We start from the raw sequence: 19,531 nt of genomic DNA, 5'->3' as shown, positions 1-19,531 counted from the left end.
TTAATCGTGACTTGGGATCTCCTTTCTGTGATTAGTATTGCAGCTATGGCTGGGGCCGCCAGTCTCCCCCCTCCCCCTCAACGAATGAGGGGGGTAGGTGCCTACCGGCAGCAGGGATTGGGCACCCTCCTGCCGGCGATCATCAGGGGCAGGTGGTGGATCTTTCAGCAGGAGGGATTGGGCATCCCTCCTGTCTCGTTTGTTGAGGTGGCGGGGGAGACTGGCGGCCGCACCTGCGGCCGCTATACTAATTGTGACAGGGAGATCCCTTGTCACGATTAAGTATAGCAGCCACGTCTACTTACAATGTAGGCCAGCATTTTGCTGGCCTACATTGTAAGCGTCTCCCGCTCTAATAGGGGGAGCCATTTTAGAAGGCAGCCATGAGGAGGCAGGAATGAGAGGGCCGTGCTCCTGCCACAAAGACTCCCCACTGGACCACCAGGTATCTCGGTAAGCCTTAGGAGGGTGGGGGGTGGAATTGTGGGGTTAAAGGGTCAGCACCTGGAGAGCCATAGCCGGTTGGCAGAAGTTGCCAACCCCTGAATTAGTTCCTAAACTACAAGAGAACGCTGTCTCCTATCCCATGACTTTTTAATTTCCTCAGGAGTTTCTTATAAGGGGCTTTGCCAAAAGCTTTCTGAAAATCTAGATACACTACATCATTGCATGCAAATTCATCTCCTGCATATCCATTGTGAATATCTCAAAAACCAGACTGGCTGGGTGTGTGCTGAGGACTCGGTTGAAAGCCCCTTTTGAAGAGAGCAGTGTTTTAGTATCGTGGAAGGTAGCGGTTCAGAATGGGCAATGCCTTTCTGAGCTTTCCCTCACATCGCCCACACATAAAGCCTTTGAGCACTGGAAAAGTGCCAACTGGTTAATTGGATTGATAGATTGACATTTTCCTGATACTTAAGGAGCTTAATGCACAGCTGACGCTTGATTGGAGAAAAAGATTAACTTTTGGCCGCTAAACAATATGCTTTTTTCCAAATCATTTGCTGCTATTTTTACCCGTTTAGTACAAGAACAAGGAAAGCACAGTAATAATCAATGCGGAGATACGTCACATAAAGGCAGATTCTTTTAAATAACTTTATCCTTCATGGGAGGAATTTGAACTACAAGAATGTATAACGACACGAAGGCCCGGGTGGGCCGTAGCCACCTCTACTATAAAATCAGTGTCACCCAAGCAGTCCAGGTCAATGCACTATTCCTGCCATGAGTGACTGAAGTACTTTGTTAGCTTGATTTTTCTATGTAGCATTCTGTAGTAATTTGGTTTGTTGAGTTTTCACAATAGTGGAGGTGATATTTGTGAAAGGGAAGAGCGACAGGGGTTTTGTTGATCCTTGCTCTGTATTATTTGTGTTTATAAAATGACAATTACCGGTATACAGAATATTGTCTCTTTTTATACTTTAATAAAATAAGTTCAGTATAAAATCATAACTATTTGAGGCTTGTGCAGATGGGATCTGACTGAGCTCGTGGGGATGGGACAGGGACGGGGACGAGCTCACGGGAATGGGGCGGGAACGATGATAAATTTTTTTCCCTATGTCACTCTCTAGTGCCAACCTCCCCAATACCTAGTAGGGCCATTCTATGAGTGATGTGCACTGGGCAAACATTGCTGGTTTATTTTTAGATTTGTTTGTTTTTCTAAAATCAGTATTTGCGTGTTTAGGCTATCTACATATCTAAAAGCTACTATTTGCACACGATGATGATTTTAAATGAGAGCCTCTAATGGAGTAATTATATATAATGGCATATAATGAAATTATTTTTAAAAACCAGCAATGGCATTTAAATTATCGAGGTTATTGCTGCTGATGGAAAATTTACTCTAGAATGTGATTATTTTTATTCATCAAAATTGGAAAATTTTCTAAATTTGGGTGAATCTATCTCAACATGTAATAAATAAGTACACAAATTAAGGGGGAGGGATTTATTAATGGACGCTACCATATTAGCATACCCTAAATTTTCCCTTCTAAAAAGAAGACATGTCTGAGTCCCAGACATCTGGTAACCCTAACCTTGCCCCTTCTGTCCTGAACCTGGATAGAGAGGCAGAGTAGCAGGGACCCCCCCCCTAAAGACAATGGGGCCCACTCCAGAAGTCCCCAGGGGCTGCCATAAAACTACATTGAGTCACTCTTTTGGAATCTTCCTACAACTCAGCTCATCCTACTGCAAGATAATGATTCAAAACAAGTTAAAATAATAAAGGAAGTCACTAGGCAATTTATATTCATTAATCTGTCACCCACTGCATGTACTTTCCTTCTCAAATTATTCTAATTATGCATCATTTTGTCTATGACAGTCACTGGTGTTTGTTATAATAGTAATGTTTCTGACAGAAATAGCTGGCTAATTTTATGAAAGGGGAAAATATTGCGACATTTTCAAACTGTTGTCAGTGGATGTGACTTCAGCTATAGTGAAAGAGATACTGGCATTTACGGTAATGAAGACAAAGTTTCCTCACGGAAGTGGACTGATTTAAGATTATTTTTATAAAATAAACAATAATCATTTTTAAACGTTTTTTTTTTTAACGGTGGGTAGCATGATTTTTAGTGGCATGCAGGCCCCAAAATTTTGTTTTGATTAGTTTTCTCTGTTATTTGTGGGATTTTTGCTCCGTTTTGTTTGGGGTTTTAATTTTCTTTTATTTCGGAGGAAATATTGCCAATAGTGTGCACTATTACAGGGCCGTAGCAAGGTATGTCATACAGGGTGCAACAGAGGCCGGGATGCTAAAACGTCAACAGAGGGCAGCTTGCTGAACTTCATAGCAAAGGGCACTTATCATCATTAGCCCATTAGGCCCGGATTCTCCCAATGGCACCAGAATCAGCATTGAGAACTATGCATTAAGAACATAAGAATTGCCGCGGCTGGGTCAGACCAATGGTCCATCCTGCCCAGTAGTCCGCTCACGCAGTGGCCCCAAGATCAGCGGACTGCTGAGCAGGATGGACCATTGAAGCACAAATTAAAGATATGGCATCAAGCTAAGTGATTTTGGCTTCTTATATGGATTTACATTAACTATGGATACTAACTGAGGAGGTAGTATTTTAGAGGATAATTAAAATAAAAAAAAGTTTTAAATATTTATAAAATCATTAAAAATATTTTTACATATTAAATTAAATTAAAATAAAAGCAGTACGGATGATGAATATATGCCAGTTGTTATATATATAGCCGTTCCAAATCGCATATGGCTGGCGGTGGCATCTCTGACAAGTCTGCTTAAAATTGAATGAACATATATACAGTAAATATATATATATATATGTAAAAAGTTTAAACTGCTGCATTTGGGACACTCGCCATTCTATAATGATGTGCACATAGATTTTTTCTGTGGGCAACTGAAAAAGGGTTGTGGCCCTGTTTGGATCAGGGGCGTTCCCTAAAGATGCATGAGGTATTATAGAATACGAAAGTTTCATTTCTAATTTAGTTGTGAGGATTTACTTCAGCTTTCAGTTGGGGTAAATCCTGCCGCCAAAATTTGGGTGTGGATCTGAACGCTTTGTGGGTCTGGATGCTCCGCTCGGAGCATCGTTTATGAAATGCTGTTTGATGCCCACATTGTGGGCGCCCAAATTGGGGCAAATCGGGGGAGCATTCCTCAAACGTTTGCACATAATTATATAATAAATAGCTTCTGTGAGGTTTGCACATTTTCATTGGCGCAAATGGTTACATGGCTCCCGGGCAAAAGCGCTATTTCTAAATGGTACCTAACTTTAAGCACTGTTTGTAGAAAACCGCTTAGGTGTTTTTCTTTCTGTGCCAATTTTTTAAGCCCAATATATAGACTTCCGAACTACGGCCTGGCTGCCCTGAGTAGGTCTGCTCTTACTATTGGAAGCTAAGCAGGATCAGGCCTGGCTAGTACAGTAAAACTGTGGATTGCAAGTAACTTGGTGTGTGAGTGTTTTGCAAGCAAAACGTTTTATTAAATTTTCACTTGATAAACGAGCGAGGCCTTGCAATACGAGTACGTACAGTATATGCGCATCATGTCATCACAACTGAGCCGATGGTTCTTCTCTCTCTGACGCTGCGGGAGTGTAGTGACTGTTCTAAATGAACGAGGTCTTGCAATACGAGCACGTACAGTATTTTGCATTAAAGTTTTGGGTTGAAGAATGAATCGTCTGAGTTTCCATTATTTCTTATGGGGAAATTCGGTTTGATATACGAGTGTTTTGGATTACAAGCATGGTTTCGGAACGATTTATGCTCGTTAACCAAGGTTTTATTGTATTTTGCATTAAAGTTTTGGGGTTGAGGAACGAATTGTCTGAGTTTCCATTAGTTCTTATGGGGAAATTCGCTTTTATATGCGAGCGTGTTGGATTACAAGCATGTTTTACTATACCTGGATGGGAGACCACCTGGGAATACCGGGTGCTGTAGACTGAGTGGCCCTATGTTGAGCAGGAGCAATATAGTGGGGTCACGCAGGAGAAGGCAATGACAAACCACTCTTGAACTCTGCCATGAAACATCATAGGGTGGATGCCTCAGTGTGTGCATTGCCATGAGTCAGTGCCCAACTCAGAGGCATAATCCATCCACATAGAATTCAGTCCTCAATGCGGCCTCTTTTACAGAGAGAGACACCGAGTACATATAAAATGCTTAAACACTGCAGCTGGTGTTTTAAAAAATGTTGATCACAGCATTTCAACCTGATTTTATGCTTATTGTACTATATATTGTTCGTTTTTTTATCGCCGTCAGCAAATGCACCGGTGGATATATATTTTTCAATGTAATGGCTGACTTTAATGGGGACCATCAATTCAGGATTCAGTGACGGTTTTATTGCTCAGTCCCATGATAAGTTCAGAGACCAATGGAAGGGAGGGAGGGTGAAAACATAGTTAAGAAAACACCTTTTCACCAGGAGAATGACATTTTCTTTTGGACAAAGGTGGCTGTTTCGTTCATATGCCTGTAGACGAACCGAACGGGCATGGATCTCAACTGACCTAAACACCTATTTGTCTTCTGCATCAGTTATCATCTATGGGCCCAGAAAAATAGGTCATGCCAGTTATGAGGTCATAGTTTTACTTTTAATCATATTCCGTCCTTAATCTGCAAAGTGTTTCACTGTGTTTATTCCACACATTCTTGAATTCTGTTACTGTTTCTGTCTTCACAATCTCTCATGGGAAGACAGAGAAAGGAAAATTCACCCTCTCTCTTGCAGAGCAGACTCTAGAAAGAAACTTGATAGAACACAGTGGCTTAGTAAGGGGGTGGGGTGGATTGCCCCAGGCGCCGTCATGGTGGGGGCACCAGCACCTCTCCGTCCCCCTATGCCATGCTCGCACCCTCCCATCCCCACCTCCCCAGTACCTATTTAAAATCTTCACCAGCACTTCTGGTTCGCGGGGCCAGGAAGTGACATCAGAGGGAAAGTCCGGGGCCAGGAAGTGACATCAGAGGGAAAGCCAACGTGAACAGAAGGCTGGAGAAGCTGCTCGCGCTTGAGCTGGCGAAGATTATAAGAGGTATGGTGATGGGAAGAGAGGGCACAAGTGTGGTACAAGGGGGTTGGCATGGAAGGTGCCGGGGAAGAAAGGAGGCCGTGTGGGGGTGCCACTGCCTCAGGCACCTCCTACTCTCGTTACACCACAGATAGAACATAAACTGAAAAGTGCACTACCAATGTTGATGCTCTTTTACCTATCAGCAGTGGTGTAGGGAGGGTGAGAGGCGACCTGGGTGGTGGCATCCCTCCCCCCACCTCCACACGCTCCTTCCCCACCCCCTCCTGCCACGTGCCCACTGCTTCCCTTCCCCGCACCTCTGCAACATTCCTGGCATCAGCAGCAACCCCCAAGCTGCAGTCACTCCCGCGTTGGCTCTTCATCTGACGTCACTTCCTAGGCGTGGGTCCAGAAAGTGATGTCAGAGGAAAAGCTGACGTTGGTCGCCACAGCAGGTTGGTGGTTGCTGCTCGTTCCAGGAATGTTACAGAGGGACGTGGAAAGGGAAGAAGCACGCACACACAGCAGTGGTGGGGATTGCAGGGAGGGAGCAGGAGGGCAAAGAGGAGGATGGGTGTCTGCACCCTCACCAAGATAGCGCCCGTGGCGGAACGCCACTGCCTATCAGTGCTTTAGAGTCTCCTTGCCAATGCTGGTGTTGCTTTGCCTCTTTCCTGGTGCTTTAGGCAGTGGCGTACCTAGGGTATGTGGCACCCGGGGCCCATCATTTTTTGACACCCCACCCCATGTAAAAAAATATTTTTTGTAATGACCATGAAACGGAATAAATGGTCAGAATAGAAACAGGCAGTGAAAATTTTCTTATATTCCAAACATAACATAACATAAATTATGTCTGAATTGTCATGACATCAGAAGTACATATGGAGTAGTTGCAGGTGATGCTTGGGACAATTCTGATTGTGTTAGTTCGGTTTTATGTGTTTTTTGAATAGAAGGGTTTTTATTTCTTTTTGAAGGTTTTGCAGTATGTGGTCGATGTCAATTGGTTGTAGAGTTGGGGGTCGAGTGTTGCAGCTCGAATGGCTAGGAGGTTGTTGAACAGTTTTTTTCTTTTGACGTTTTTGGTTGGAGGGTGTGTGAATGGTGCGTGAGTTCTCCTATGTCTGTTTGAAGTGGATTGAATTATTTAGCTGAAGAAATTAGTTACCCCCTCATCCCACACACATTAATTCTCTTCCATTTTTGTTCCCATTATAAAAAACACTGATAAGTTCCCAGAAAAAAAATACATTAAAATAAAAAGTGAAAACAAAGGCCCCTACAGATGAGAACATAACATAAGAATAGCCTAACTGGGTCAGACCAATGGTCCATCATGCCCAGTAGCCCATTCTCATGGTAGCCAATCCAGGACACTAATATCTGGTCAAAACCCAAAGAGTAGCAACATTCCATGCTACCGATCCAGGGCAAGCAGACACTTCCCCCATGTCTTAATAACAGATTATGGACTTTTCCTCCAGGAATTTGTCCAAATCTTTCTTAAAACCAGCTACGCTATCTGCTTTTACCATAACTTCTGGCCACTTCATTTTTAAGTTTAGATCTTTCCTTCCAAACAGAGACCTTGCTAGATGTCAAATACAGCACAAGGTAACTTCACAAGGACTTAGCTGTGCAGGAAATGTGAATCTCCTCATACACCCATCATATAGTGCAAAAATGTGCAAAGGTCTGTTTTTTTCTTTCGATCACTACATAGCCTAATGCCACACAAGCAGCGCTGTTACAAACATATTTTGTAGGTCAATGCTAAGGATAACAAAGTTTCCTTCCTTGGACCTGAAGGAGATATTGATAAACCACTGGAAGAGATCCCAAAACAACACCCAAAGACCCACTCAGTGTGTGAACCAGTTGAGTGGAGTGGACTAACTGGGGGGTGGAAATGGGCCTGGAGTTTGCTCAGCAGAATTTCCCAGACCACCTCTTCCTCTCAACACATTGACACGCTGCCACCATCATCACTAGGAACACCTCACTGGGTAGGCCAGCTATGCTATAAACTTTACAAAACACGTTATTATATTTTCTTATAAAGCACATATTTTAACTGAACTCTCTGACATCCTCAGCCTTTCCATTTCAGCCTTTCCATTTCACAAAAATAGAAGGAAGAAAAGTTCCCATTTCCTGCTGTCTCATGTCCCCGGCCTATACAATATTTTTTTTCTGCAGACCCTTCAAAAGTCTGACCAAATCCTCGTTTCACTTGCATTATAAAGTACTGAGGATGCAATCTCTCCCCAATCCCAGGTCCTAAAGTCTAAGACAGTAGCGCAAACTAATGCTGCCAGATTCAGGAAAAAAAATTTTGATTCGATTCAGCCTATTGAATTGGTTTTTCAATTCGATTTTCCTGCCCAGTTGGGAGATTTTTTTTCAAAACTCCTGGTGGGTTTTATAGTTTTTTCACCCCCTTTGGCTTCTCCTAACCACACTGGCGCTGTGGTGTAAATAAAATAAAGAAACAAAAAGGACTTTTCCTCTCTATGTTAAATCCTAACTCACGTTTGCAGTCCAACACCAGCTCTGGCAGAATACACATTTCAAATCTGACATATTATAATCACAAAACAGAAAATAAAATTAATTTTTCTACCTTTTGTTGTCTGGTTATATTTCAAATCTTGTTGGTCCAAGGCTCTGGTTTTCTTCTGATAACTTGCTTGCCAGGGTCTCCTTCTTTCTGCATGCTAACCATACATCTGCCAACTCTGTCCTCCCTTTCCATTTCCCTTCCCTTCCCAGGAAGTCTGGTATCTTTCCTTTTTTTCATCTCCCTCCACAGATCCACCTTTTCTTAACTACCCTTTCATCCGGCATCTCTCCCTCCTTCCCCACCACCCCAGAGTCCACCATCTCTCCCTTTCTTTTCCTAATTACCCTCCTATCCAGTATCTCTATCCCTCCTCCACACCATCCCTTGTGTCCAATTTCTCTCCCTTTCTGTTCCTTCCCTCCCTAAATCCCATGGTCCATCATCTCTCTCCCTCTCCTCTATTTTCAGACCCATTATTTCTTCCACCCCCAAAAGTTTGGCATATGCACGTCTCTTTGAACACCCCCTTCCCTCCGTGTACTTCTAAACCAGGGTCCCCCCCAAAGGCCTGTCTCCCCTTAAAGGTCTGCCTGTCCCCCCTTGAAGGCCTGCACCACCCTTGAAGGCTTGTCTCACCCCCTTGAAGGCCTGTCCCCCCCTTGAAGGCCTGCACCCCCTTGAAGGCCTGCACCCCCTCTGAAGGCCTGCACCCCCCGAAGGCCTGTCCCCCCCTTGAAGGCCTGTCATACCCCCTTGTAGCTTGTCCCCCCCCTTGTAGGCCTGTCCCCCATTGAAGGCCTGCCTGCCTGTCCCCCCCTTGAAGGCCTGCACCCCCTTGAAGGTCTGCACCCCTCCCCGAAGGCCTGCACCCCCCCTGAAGGCCTGTCCCCCCCTTGAAGGTCTGCACCCCCCGAAGGCCTGCACCCCCCCGAAGGCCTGTTCCCCCTTGAAGGCCTGTCCCCCCCTTGAAGGCCTGTCCCACCCCCTTGTAGCTTGTCCTCCCCCTTGTAGGCCTGTCCCCCCTTGAAGGCCTGCCTGCCTGTCCCCCCTTTAAGGCCTGTCCCCCCCTTGAAGGCCTGCACCCCCTTGAAGGTCTGCACCCCCCCCGAAGGCCTGCACCCCCTCCGAAGGCTTACACCCCCCCCCGAAGGCCTGTCCCCCCCTTGAAGGCCTGCACCCCCTTGAAGGTCTACACCCCCCCGAAGGCCTGCACCCCCCCGAAGGCCTGTCCCCCCCTTGAAGGCCTGTCCCACCCCCTTGTAGGCCTGTCCCCTCCTTGTAGGCCTGTCCCCCCTTGTAGGCCTGCCTGCCTTTCCCCCCCTTGAAGGCCTGTCCCCCCCTTGAAGGCCTGAACCCCCTTGAAGGTCTGCACCCCCCCCGAAGGCCTGCACCCCCCTGAAGGCTTGCAACCCCCCGAAGGCCTGTCCCCCCCTTGAAGGCCTGTCCCACCCCCTTGTAGGCCTGTCCCCTCCTTGTAAGCCTGTCCCCCCTTGTAGGCCTGCCTGCCTTTCCCCCCCTTGAAGGCCTGTCCCCCCCCTTGAAGGTCTGCACCCCCCCCGAAGGCCTGTCCCCCCCTTGAAGGCCTGTCCCACCCCCCTTGTAGGCCTGTCCCCCCGTGTAGGCCTGTCCCCCCCTTGTAGGCCTGCCTGCCTTTCCCCCCCTTGAAGGCCTGTCCCCCCTTGAAGGCCTGCACCCCATTGAAGGTCTGCACCCCCCCAAAAGGCCTACACCCCCCAAAGGCCTGCACCCCCCCCGAAGGCCTGTCCCCCCCTTGAAGGCCTGTCCCACCCCTTGTAGGCCTGTCCCCTCCTTGTAGGCCTGTCCCCCCTTGTAGGCCTGCCTGCCTTTCCCCCCCTTGAAGGCCTGTCCCCCCCTTGAAGGTCTGCACCCCCTTGAAGGTCTGCACCCCCCCGAAGGCCTGTCCCCCCCTTGAAGGCCTGTCCCACCCCCTTGTAGGCCTGTCCCCCCCGTGTAGGCCTGTCCCCCCCTTGTAGGCCTGCCTGCCTTTCCCCCCCTTGAAGGCCTGTCCCCCCTTGAAGGCCTGCACCCCATTGAAGGTCTGCACCCCCCCCAAAAGGCCTACACCCCCCAAAGGCCTGCCCCCCCCCGAAGGCCTGTCCCCCCCTTGAAGGCCTGTCCCACCCCTTGTAGGCCTGTCCCCCCCTTGAAGGCCTGCCTGCCCCCCCTTGAAGGCCTGTCCCTCCCCCTTGAAGGCCTGCACCCCTTGAAGGTCTGCACCCCCCCGAAGGCCTGTCCCCCCTTGAAGGCCTGCCTGCCTGCCTGTCCCCCCCCTCACCCTTGAAAGCCTGCCTGCCCGCCCGCCCCACCCTGAAGGCCTGATGCCCCAACCCACCCCGAAGGACCGCTTGCCCCCCTGGCCTCCCCGCACCACCTATGAAGCAGCCGCAGCAGGATCGCGACGTCAGCGATCTCTGCGCTGCTTAGGCGCTGCTTCCTGCGCCGCGGTCCTGTCCCTCCTCTGATGTCAGAGGAGGGGCGGGACCGCGGCGCAGGAAGCAGCGCCCAAGCAGCTCAGGGATCGCTGATGTCGCGATCCTGCTTCACAGGTGGTGCAGGAAGGTCAGTGGGGCGAGCGGTCCTTCGGGGGTGTGGGGGACTGAACGGCAAGGCCGGGAGCACCCCCTCAGGGCTGGCACCCGGGGCGCACCTCCCCCCCCCTTGGTACGCCACTGGCTTTAGGGCATTTCAGCCTCTTTCCCACCACATTACATAGAATCTTTATGCAGTTATTAGTACGTTTTGACACGGGATCTTCGTGCTTCCCGTGTTGTGTCTTAGTGCTGCCATCTCTGTTACAGATGTCTGACAGCAAGTTTTAAACAAGTGTGATTGAAAATGAATGGAAACCCCCCACTGTTATAATAGAAACTGCTTGCCCCATTGACTTCAGTGGAAATGAATGAAACAAATTATTTAATATCTGAAAACACACTGAGTAGGAGATTAATCCAAAATAATGAACCAAGCCGAAAATTTATCACATGTGCATTCATAGCAGGCACCTGATAAAGACTTCCAGCAGGGAAGATGCAAACATATTTCAAGCATGCTTTGTCCAGACAAAAAAAGTAGATTCTAACAGGATGCCGAGAAAATTTTCCATTAATGCTCCTACTTTATGCATTTATTATAAAGCCTTTTTAAAAAAAAGTCCATAAAAGAATCTTACATAACCTATGCTACGTGTTCGTAAAAGAGGGGGTTAAGTGGGAATCAGTAGCTGTTTCTGGTCTAGAGATCTAAGTGTCCGAGATGGTGCATATGGAATCGATAATTTTGAAAGATAAAGCGGGTTCATTTGGCATCAAGGTTTTCAAATCTAGTAAAAGGATTTCATATGAAATTCTATGAGAAATTGGTAACCAATGTGCCTGTTTAAGGAAAGGTATAATATGATCATATTTTCTTGCATTGTTTAATCAGATAGCTGTATTTTGAATAATTTACTGTATATTCTATGAATCTCTTTGTTATGCCTACCATCAGAGAATTACAATAACATTAGCATTCACACTCTGTCACCTGCAACTGAAAGCTAAACACCATAAATCAATAATCGCACAACTCAATTTTATTGGAATAAATATTTGGCCACAGCTTTATTATCTATCTTAATATTTATCTCCACTTACAATACAATCCATGTCCAAAACCAACAAACCCCCAATGCATATTTCACACCCCCCATGGAGCTATTCGGTGTCGAAACTAGCTCCCATTAAGCCTTTAAACTTATAACATTCCCCCAAAGTTTCAAGTTTCAAGTTTATTCATTATTTGATTGATCGCCTATCATAATTACTAAGCGATTTACATATACAAAGAGTACAGGATAAAACAATAACAATAATATAAATAAAAATATAAAAATCATTTCAATATTAGACAAATTACAACAGGAAACACTAGGATAGAGGGGAAAGAAATACAATTTATAATAGGAAAGGAGAGAACATTGAGGGTAAATTACAAAAGGAAAGGGAAAAACAAAATAAATTTGGAAATAATATCTTTAGATGACTGGTATGATTGGTAGTAATAAAGAGCAATTAGCATTTCATTTAAGTATTGAAAGCGTCTTTAAAAAGAAAGCTCTTAAGTTGGCTTTTGAATTTATCAAGATTTTTCTCTACCCTTAAATATAAAGGTAGAGAATTCCATGTTTGTGGTGCTGTAACGGTGAAGATATATTGTCTTCGGGTATTTATGAATTTAAGAGTAGGAATAACCAATAATAACTGTTCATTGGATCGTAAAGTTTTTGAGAGGAGTATGGAATTAAGTCTTTATAAATAAATGATGGAGTTTTGTATAGCAACGATTTAAAGGTGAGTAAAGATAATTTATACAATATTCGGTGTGCAACTGGGAGCCAATGAGCCTTTTGCAGTAGAGGGGTGACATGATCAAACTTTTTGGCCCCCACGGTGATGCCAGGCCATGCTTCCTCTCGGAGTGGTGTCGCCTACGAGTATTACATTTATTTATTTATTAACTGCTCATCTCCCAGATCCAACTGGGCCATACCCCATTTTCCATCCCTCCCAAAGCTGCGACCGCCTCCCCCTAAAGCTCAACCAAACCCACCCAAGTCCAAATAAAACCTGTAACCTCCCCCCCCAACAGTGACACAAAACATACCACCGGTACACATGGGAGAGAGCATGGTTGGGTTTATGCATGTAGATTCTGAAATACCACAATATTTGTGTGTGTTTGACAAATTCAGTGCATTTATCTGCTCCATGGCTGGTGCAAATGTCTCACCTTCAATGTACGAGGAGGTGTTGAAATGTTCTCAGCCCAATCAATCAGCTTCCTAAATTCTGAGCGTTATTTTGCCACTGTGGCTGAAAAGAGTGTCATCTTACATCGTTAAGTGCCAATTTGCAGGAACCAAATTCTATGTTTATTGACATTGTTTGAGATCATCGATTGAACCGTATCCACGCTATTCTCTCGTAGTGTAAAGATATTCAGTCTCTGGTAACCAGAGCTGAGATTGTGATATCATAATGCCTCATTCCACCAATAAGAGCCAACCTCATCAGTGATGTCACAGTGATTGTCTATAACTTGGCTCACTTTTATTACATACGAGGGGGTGCTGAAAAGTTTCAGCCCAGCCAACCAACTTCCTAAATTCTGAGCATTATTTTGCCACTGTAGCTGAAAAGAGTGTTATCTTATTTGGTTAAGAGCCAATTTGCAGAATGAAATTCTATGTTTTGACATTGTTTCAGATCATTGATTGAACCATATCTACGTCATTCTCTTCATGGTTGGGATGAGAACTTTTCAGTACCCCCTTCGTAGGCATGCATTATTCCTCTTAAACAAGTTTCAAGAATTTTTTTTTTTTTTTTAAAAAGGATTTGAGGTTCTTAGAGCAAATAGGAGTTTTGTAGAAGAAAATACCCTTCATACTCTCCTAAATTAGATTAGAGAAACTTGTGTATGTAGGATTATCACCTGGAAAATTAAAGTGCCTGCAAACCCTCCAAAATGCAGCTATTTGTTTATTGGAAAGAACCCACCGTAGAGAGCATATGACCCCATTGTTTTTTAAGATTTCATTGGCTACCTGTGAAATACAGAATAGGCTTTAAGATATTGGTACTGGCTCTTAAAACATTGTTTGAATTTGAGTCTTCACATCTTTCAGCATTGGCAATGTCATACGTCCCTAGTAGACTTCTTAGATCAATGAATGATAAATAGAATGATTATGCTGCATATCTCCAAAGCACATCTTGCATCTACTAGGACTGTGCTTTCTTTTATCTAGCACTAACATTATGGATTAGCATTACAAAAAAGAGAAATCTTTGAAAAACTTCAAAAGAGAGCTTAAGGCACATTATTTTCAATTGACCTTTCTTGAAGATTAGAAAGACTGGATTTCAGAGATACTATCTGAAATAATGTGTATGTGATGGATGCTTTTAATTGTTCTGGGTGGTCGTATACTGATCTTTCCTATTTTAATGCAATTCCTTTCGGCTTCATTTGATCATTTATTGATTATTTTGGAAACCGCTTTGATCAGTTAGAGGACAATTCTATAAGTAGGTACTAACATTTCCACATTTGTTACATATGTAAATGTTTAGACTGCTGCTGCTCGCACTGGCCTCGGCTCTCTCTCTGAAGTCACTTCCTGGTCGCAGGACCAGGAAGTGACATCAGAGGGAGAGTTGAGGCTGGTGCGGGCAGCAAGTTGGAGATGTTGCTCGCACCAATGAACTTAGAGAGGTATGGGGGAAGGAAAGGAGCGCACACATGTTGGGGGGGGGGGATGTAGAAGGAGCAGGGGTGGAAAAGAGGGGGGAGTGGGCGCCATCATTATACCAGGGGAGTCTCCTTGTGATCCTAGGCAAGTCACCTAACCCTTCATTGCTCCAAGTACCATAGTTAGATTGTAAGCTCTCCAGGACAGATAGGTGAAAAAAAGTACCTGATACCAATTGTACTGTATACTGTATAGAGCGGATAGTGTAGCTGGTCTTAAGAAAGGTTTGGAAAAGTCCATAGTCTGTTATTGAGAAAGACATGGGGGAAGCCACTGCTTGCCCTGGATCAGTAGCATGGAATGTTGCTACTGTTTGGGGTTCCGGAATCTTATGTTACTCTTTGGGATTCCAGAATCTTGCTATTCTTTAGGATTCTGAATGGAATGTTGCTACTCCTTGGGTTTTGGCCATGTACTAGTGACCTGGATTGGCCACCGTGAGAACGGGCTACTGGGATTGATGACCATTGGTATGACCCAGTAAGGCTATTCTTATGTTCTCCAAGATAGGGCAATATATCAAATGCCAATAGACATAAACACAACTCTATTTATATAATGTTTGCCCTTTTCATGTTTAAAAAAATAGTAAATGAATTGCCTAATTTATGGGTCTGCTTTCATATTGTATAGTATATCCCTGCCAGAACGCGTATTTGAAATTTTGCATACCACAGAGAAACAGAATGGTTATAAGTTACGTTCTTGTTTTCTCAAACTGGAACATTTTTAAAAGCCTGCTTGCAATCACTTTATTTAACCCTTTATTTGGCATTGTTGCTCAGAAGCAACATTTGTCTTTTATGGCTCTTATGAGAGATCTCCATCTCCAAATGCCTCTTTACTTGGCACCGTTGCTCTCGCTCAACATCAAGTTACATAAAGCAGCCGTTTCACCATCTGCCAATTAAAGGGTTAATGACTTATATTATTTGATCTAATGTGCATTATTTAAATTATCCCACAGGAAAAGAAAGGTTTAGAAATATGAAATGTGACTCAAGGGCATTACTGTGGTTTCAGTTTTTCTCCACTTGTTTGTAACATGGAGGAGTGGTGTAATGGTTAAAGCAGTGGGCTGAGAACCAGATTCAAATCCCACCACGACTCCTTAGTACCCTGGGCAAGTCCATTGTGCTATCTGCAAAACTTTGATTGTGAGCCCATTTGGGACAAAGAAAGTACCTCTATGTAATATATAAACTGTTTTGATTATACCACTGAAAGGCAGTATATCAAGAATAAAAAAAGTAGATATGCATTCTAGTTTCTATACAGATTAGTATACTACAAAAGACTGCAAGGAATTAAATAATGCATGATGTATCTTCTACTATCATACGTGAACTGAAAGTTTATTAATCATACCACATTCTACACAGATCTTAATCAAGTTAGAAACTGTATATTCTTCAATAATATGTACCTACAATTGTATAAACCACAGAAAGTTCAGAAAGTCTGTCCTACAGAAGAACACTGTATACAACGTGTAAAAGTTTAATTGTTCAAGCCTCAGAATGTTCTTTCATTATGGTTTAATGACATCTCTGTGTCACATTATGTATCATATATATGAAGTCATAAACACTGTTTGATACTGGGTATTGACTTTTAAAATGAGCACAAATATTTAAGAATGGAAGAAGACAAGTGCTGGCTCAGTAGTTCAGTTGGTAAGTACTATGGGCTAGATTCACGAAACCTTCCTATTGTGTCCCGACCAGTTTGTGATCGTTCCCTGACCCCGAAACTTCTGCCTGATCAATTTCCTATCCAATCCGATCCGCCCATGCAAATGAAGGCAAATGGCATGCAAAAATAGGAAGCCAGCAATTCACTAAGCAGAAGAAGACACACCGATTGGGTTTGCCGATCTGAAAAGAAGGGACTGCTGAGGAGGACCAGTCGCTTACTATCCTTGCCAACTCTCCTGCCCCGTTCCACCCTGAAATATCAGTATCGAGGTTGCAAGCTCATATAAAACAACCATGAAAATAAAAAATACATTAACTTTACATATGCTTAAGAATTCATTTTTAATATATTCTGTAAAAAGCGCATTGTGAGCCTGTGGTTTGAAGCGTGTTCTGTTCCATAATCTGGCTGCACAGAATTGAAATCATTCCTTTTAAAATTTCCACTCGTAGGGCCAGCAAGTAAACTGCAGTCACCCCTCCCCCTTTATTTTGAGCTTGCTTGTGCGAAGATCAAGCGCATGTGCAAATTGCATCTACAACCAACAAGGATCATCTGCGCATGCATCTCAATCACTCTACAGTGATCCGTGAGATCACTTTAGGGCATGCATCCGATCAGATCATTTGCATGCAGAATCTGTTGTGAATCGGTCGCTCGGCAAAGCTCGGCCTTGAATTGCCCAACAACAATCCAGATCGGTGAGTTTAGTGAATCTAGGCCTATGTATTTCCATGCAGAAGGTTCCTGGGTAAGTGTTTCCAGGTCAGGATATCAATCCCTAGTTTGGCCAGGGCTGGGGATACTGCAAAAGCACTGCAATGGCCAAACTAAGTAGGAGGGATTTAGAAGGCTATAGAAATAGGGAAGAACTGCTTGATCTGAAAGAAATAGGAGCAGAAGAGAAGGAATAGGTCAAAATATAAAAGCTAAGACATTATCTACAGACACTCCAAGAACAATGCCTCATTATTTTATTTGGAACTTCAAAAAGATTGTATTTGCTTACTTGTTTTCTGGAGCTGATTGTTCCTTTGTTCCCTCTACATGAAAGCTTGATCGAGTTATAGGGTTTTCCTTGATGTTTAGAGCTCATTCTGTCAGGGTCCTGTGGAGCTGTAGGTAAAGGATTCATGAATAATATCCTGGCTATCAAACCATACAGAACAGTGGCCAAAACCAAGGGTATAACATAAAAGACGGTGAAATCAAGAAAGTAGATTGGCATGTATAAGTTTCTGGATACCCTGTAGCCACAACTGACCTGAACACCATCAGAAAATTTGACTTCTTTGGTATCTACCAAGAAAAACCACATTACACAATACACCGAAGTGAACATCCACACAAAAGCAATAATCTTCTTGGCTCTTGAGACGGTGCAGATGAATTGAGCTTTAATGGAGTGGCATATGGCTATGTATCTTTCAACAGTGAAGGCTGTGATAGAGCAAGCTGAAATATTGATGCCCAAGTATTGTAGATAGGTAATACACAAGCAGCCAACGTAGCCATAAACCCAAGAGGCTACCACTTCAGATATATTAGGAAGGCCTGCAGCTAGAAGGACAATCAGGTCAGCTATTGCTAAACTGACCAAGTAGCAGTTGGTTGGAGTCATCATATGTCGGGATCTCAAGACCACTAAAACCACCATGATGTTTCCCCCGATGCCCACTCCACAGATCAAGAGTACAAAGAAAATTGTGACCACTTGTAACTCTAATGTTTGTTGGGGCATTTCTGGTAAAGTTTGATTTTCTCCCGTTATATTCGTCATTGGTGCTTCTATAATCCACGTCTGGTTGTCCATTGCTGTGTTCTATATCTCACCCTTCCAGTCACTGGGGTAACAGTTTTGACTAAAACTGTGAAAACGGATCAAGCATCCTGTGAAAACACAAACAAAAGTCACTTTCTGCACAATGGTGAAAAAGATTGTTTCACTCTATTACAGCATTTCATTGTCATCTGTAGTTTTGTCCTTTTTTTCCAGGTTCACAAGAAAACCTTTAGCTATTAAAATATTTGGCAGATAAAGTTATTGTGATATATACAGGAACCTAATAAGTATTTCTTGCTGTGATTTTACTATAAAATGCTACGGATGTGCTGAATAGGGTTTAATATTTAAAATCTATTCTCAAAACATTACTCTAAAATGATAAGCATATGATAGGCATATGCCCATTTTCTTATAATTCTTGTCATTGATCCCTGTGTTTTATTTAAACTATATAGGATAAATAATGATCATAATAAATAACAAATGTTTCATAGCGAAACAGTTTTCTTGTATATAAATAGCTTTTAACGTTACTTTAGCTTAGATCTCATCTTAACCGAGCCAATAAGATACAAAGGTGTCTCTTCAAAACACAGATAATCCTGTAGTCCAAGTGCATCAGAGCCATGCGACTAGCCTCAAACCCCACTGCATGAAATCCCACAGCAGGCAGAATTTTTTTTTTTTTTTTTTTCCAAAACTTTACCATGTACTACGTTTTAGAAGAGACTGGTAGTGTAGTTTTCCCTAAGAGCTGGGCTGGATGCCAATAGAAAGGCAGTGGTGAAAGAAGGTTCCTGGTCCTGTTTAGCTTCAATCCCGTAGCTTCTCCGGAGAAGGAATTAAGTCTTCTTTGCTTCCTTCAACGGCAACAATCCTAGCGGATCAGAGCTCGTTCAGCACCATAGACAGCACCCAGACGCCTGTTGAGGCTCCCTCAGGGTCCTAACGCACGAAAATGTGGAATAATTGTACCCAATTGCTCAGAGGTATAGTCCGACACTCGTTCTTCGCTTGAGTAATTTAGAAGGTGAAAGCAATGCTTGTACCGTCTGCAATGCTTTCCTAGTGCAGATATTTCCGAGAAAATGTCCAAATACATAAGAGGTATTGGTGATAAAGCAATTTTTTTTAAAAATGATAAGGCAGAAGTGCAACTTGTCCAGCAAGCACAGAAATAAAGATTCAACTGAAACACTTTTATAGAATGTCCTACATCGATGGGTACATGAAAAAAAAACCACTGGAAAATTTAACAGAGATTGCAGCTGCCTCAAACAGCTTCTCTGATGATGATTTTTGAGCAATGCTGGAAGGAATTTAATCCATAGTTCAATATTACACTCATTACATCCAGAGGAAATCCTTGGCTATGCAGGTATCTTTGAGCAATAAGCCCAAATTTGGACACAATATAATGAATTTAGTTCTAAGTTCATAAATTAGACTCATAAATGAAGAAAGGAACGAGTATGTAACTTCTCTAATATGAGGAAACTCTAAAGAGGTTAGGGCTCTTCAGCCTGGAAAAGAGATGGCTGAGAGATGATTGAAATCTACAAAATCCTGAGTGATGTAGAATGGATACAAATGAATTGATTTTTTTTACTCCATCAGAAATT

The 19,531-nt window shown here is 43.6% G+C and overlaps 1 protein-coding gene across 1 annotated transcript in view; it reads right to left on the bottom strand.

The window, feature by feature from the left end:
• The window catches only part of LOC117368982 (thyrotropin-releasing hormone receptor-like), a 37,683-nt gene extending 19,747 nt beyond the window's left edge, over positions 1-17,936 (bottom strand). The window contains exon 1 of the mRNA XM_033962810.1: positions 17,133-17,936. Within this exon, the coding sequence (XP_033818701.1) occupies positions 17,133-17,936 (804 nt within the window). The remainder of the gene's footprint in view (positions 1-17,132) is intronic.
• Positions 17,937-19,531: the final 1,595 nt, after the last annotated feature.

The sequence above is a fragment of the Geotrypetes seraphini genome, chromosome 11, assembly GCF_902459505.1.
Source record: "Geotrypetes seraphini chromosome 11, aGeoSer1.1, whole genome shotgun sequence".
In the NCBI taxonomy this organism is placed as follows: Eukaryota; Metazoa; Chordata; class Amphibia; order Gymnophiona; family Dermophiidae; genus Geotrypetes; species Geotrypetes seraphini.
The sequence above is the reverse complement of the archived record's forward strand: the minus strand, read 5'-3'. Positions and strand labels throughout refer to the sequence as shown.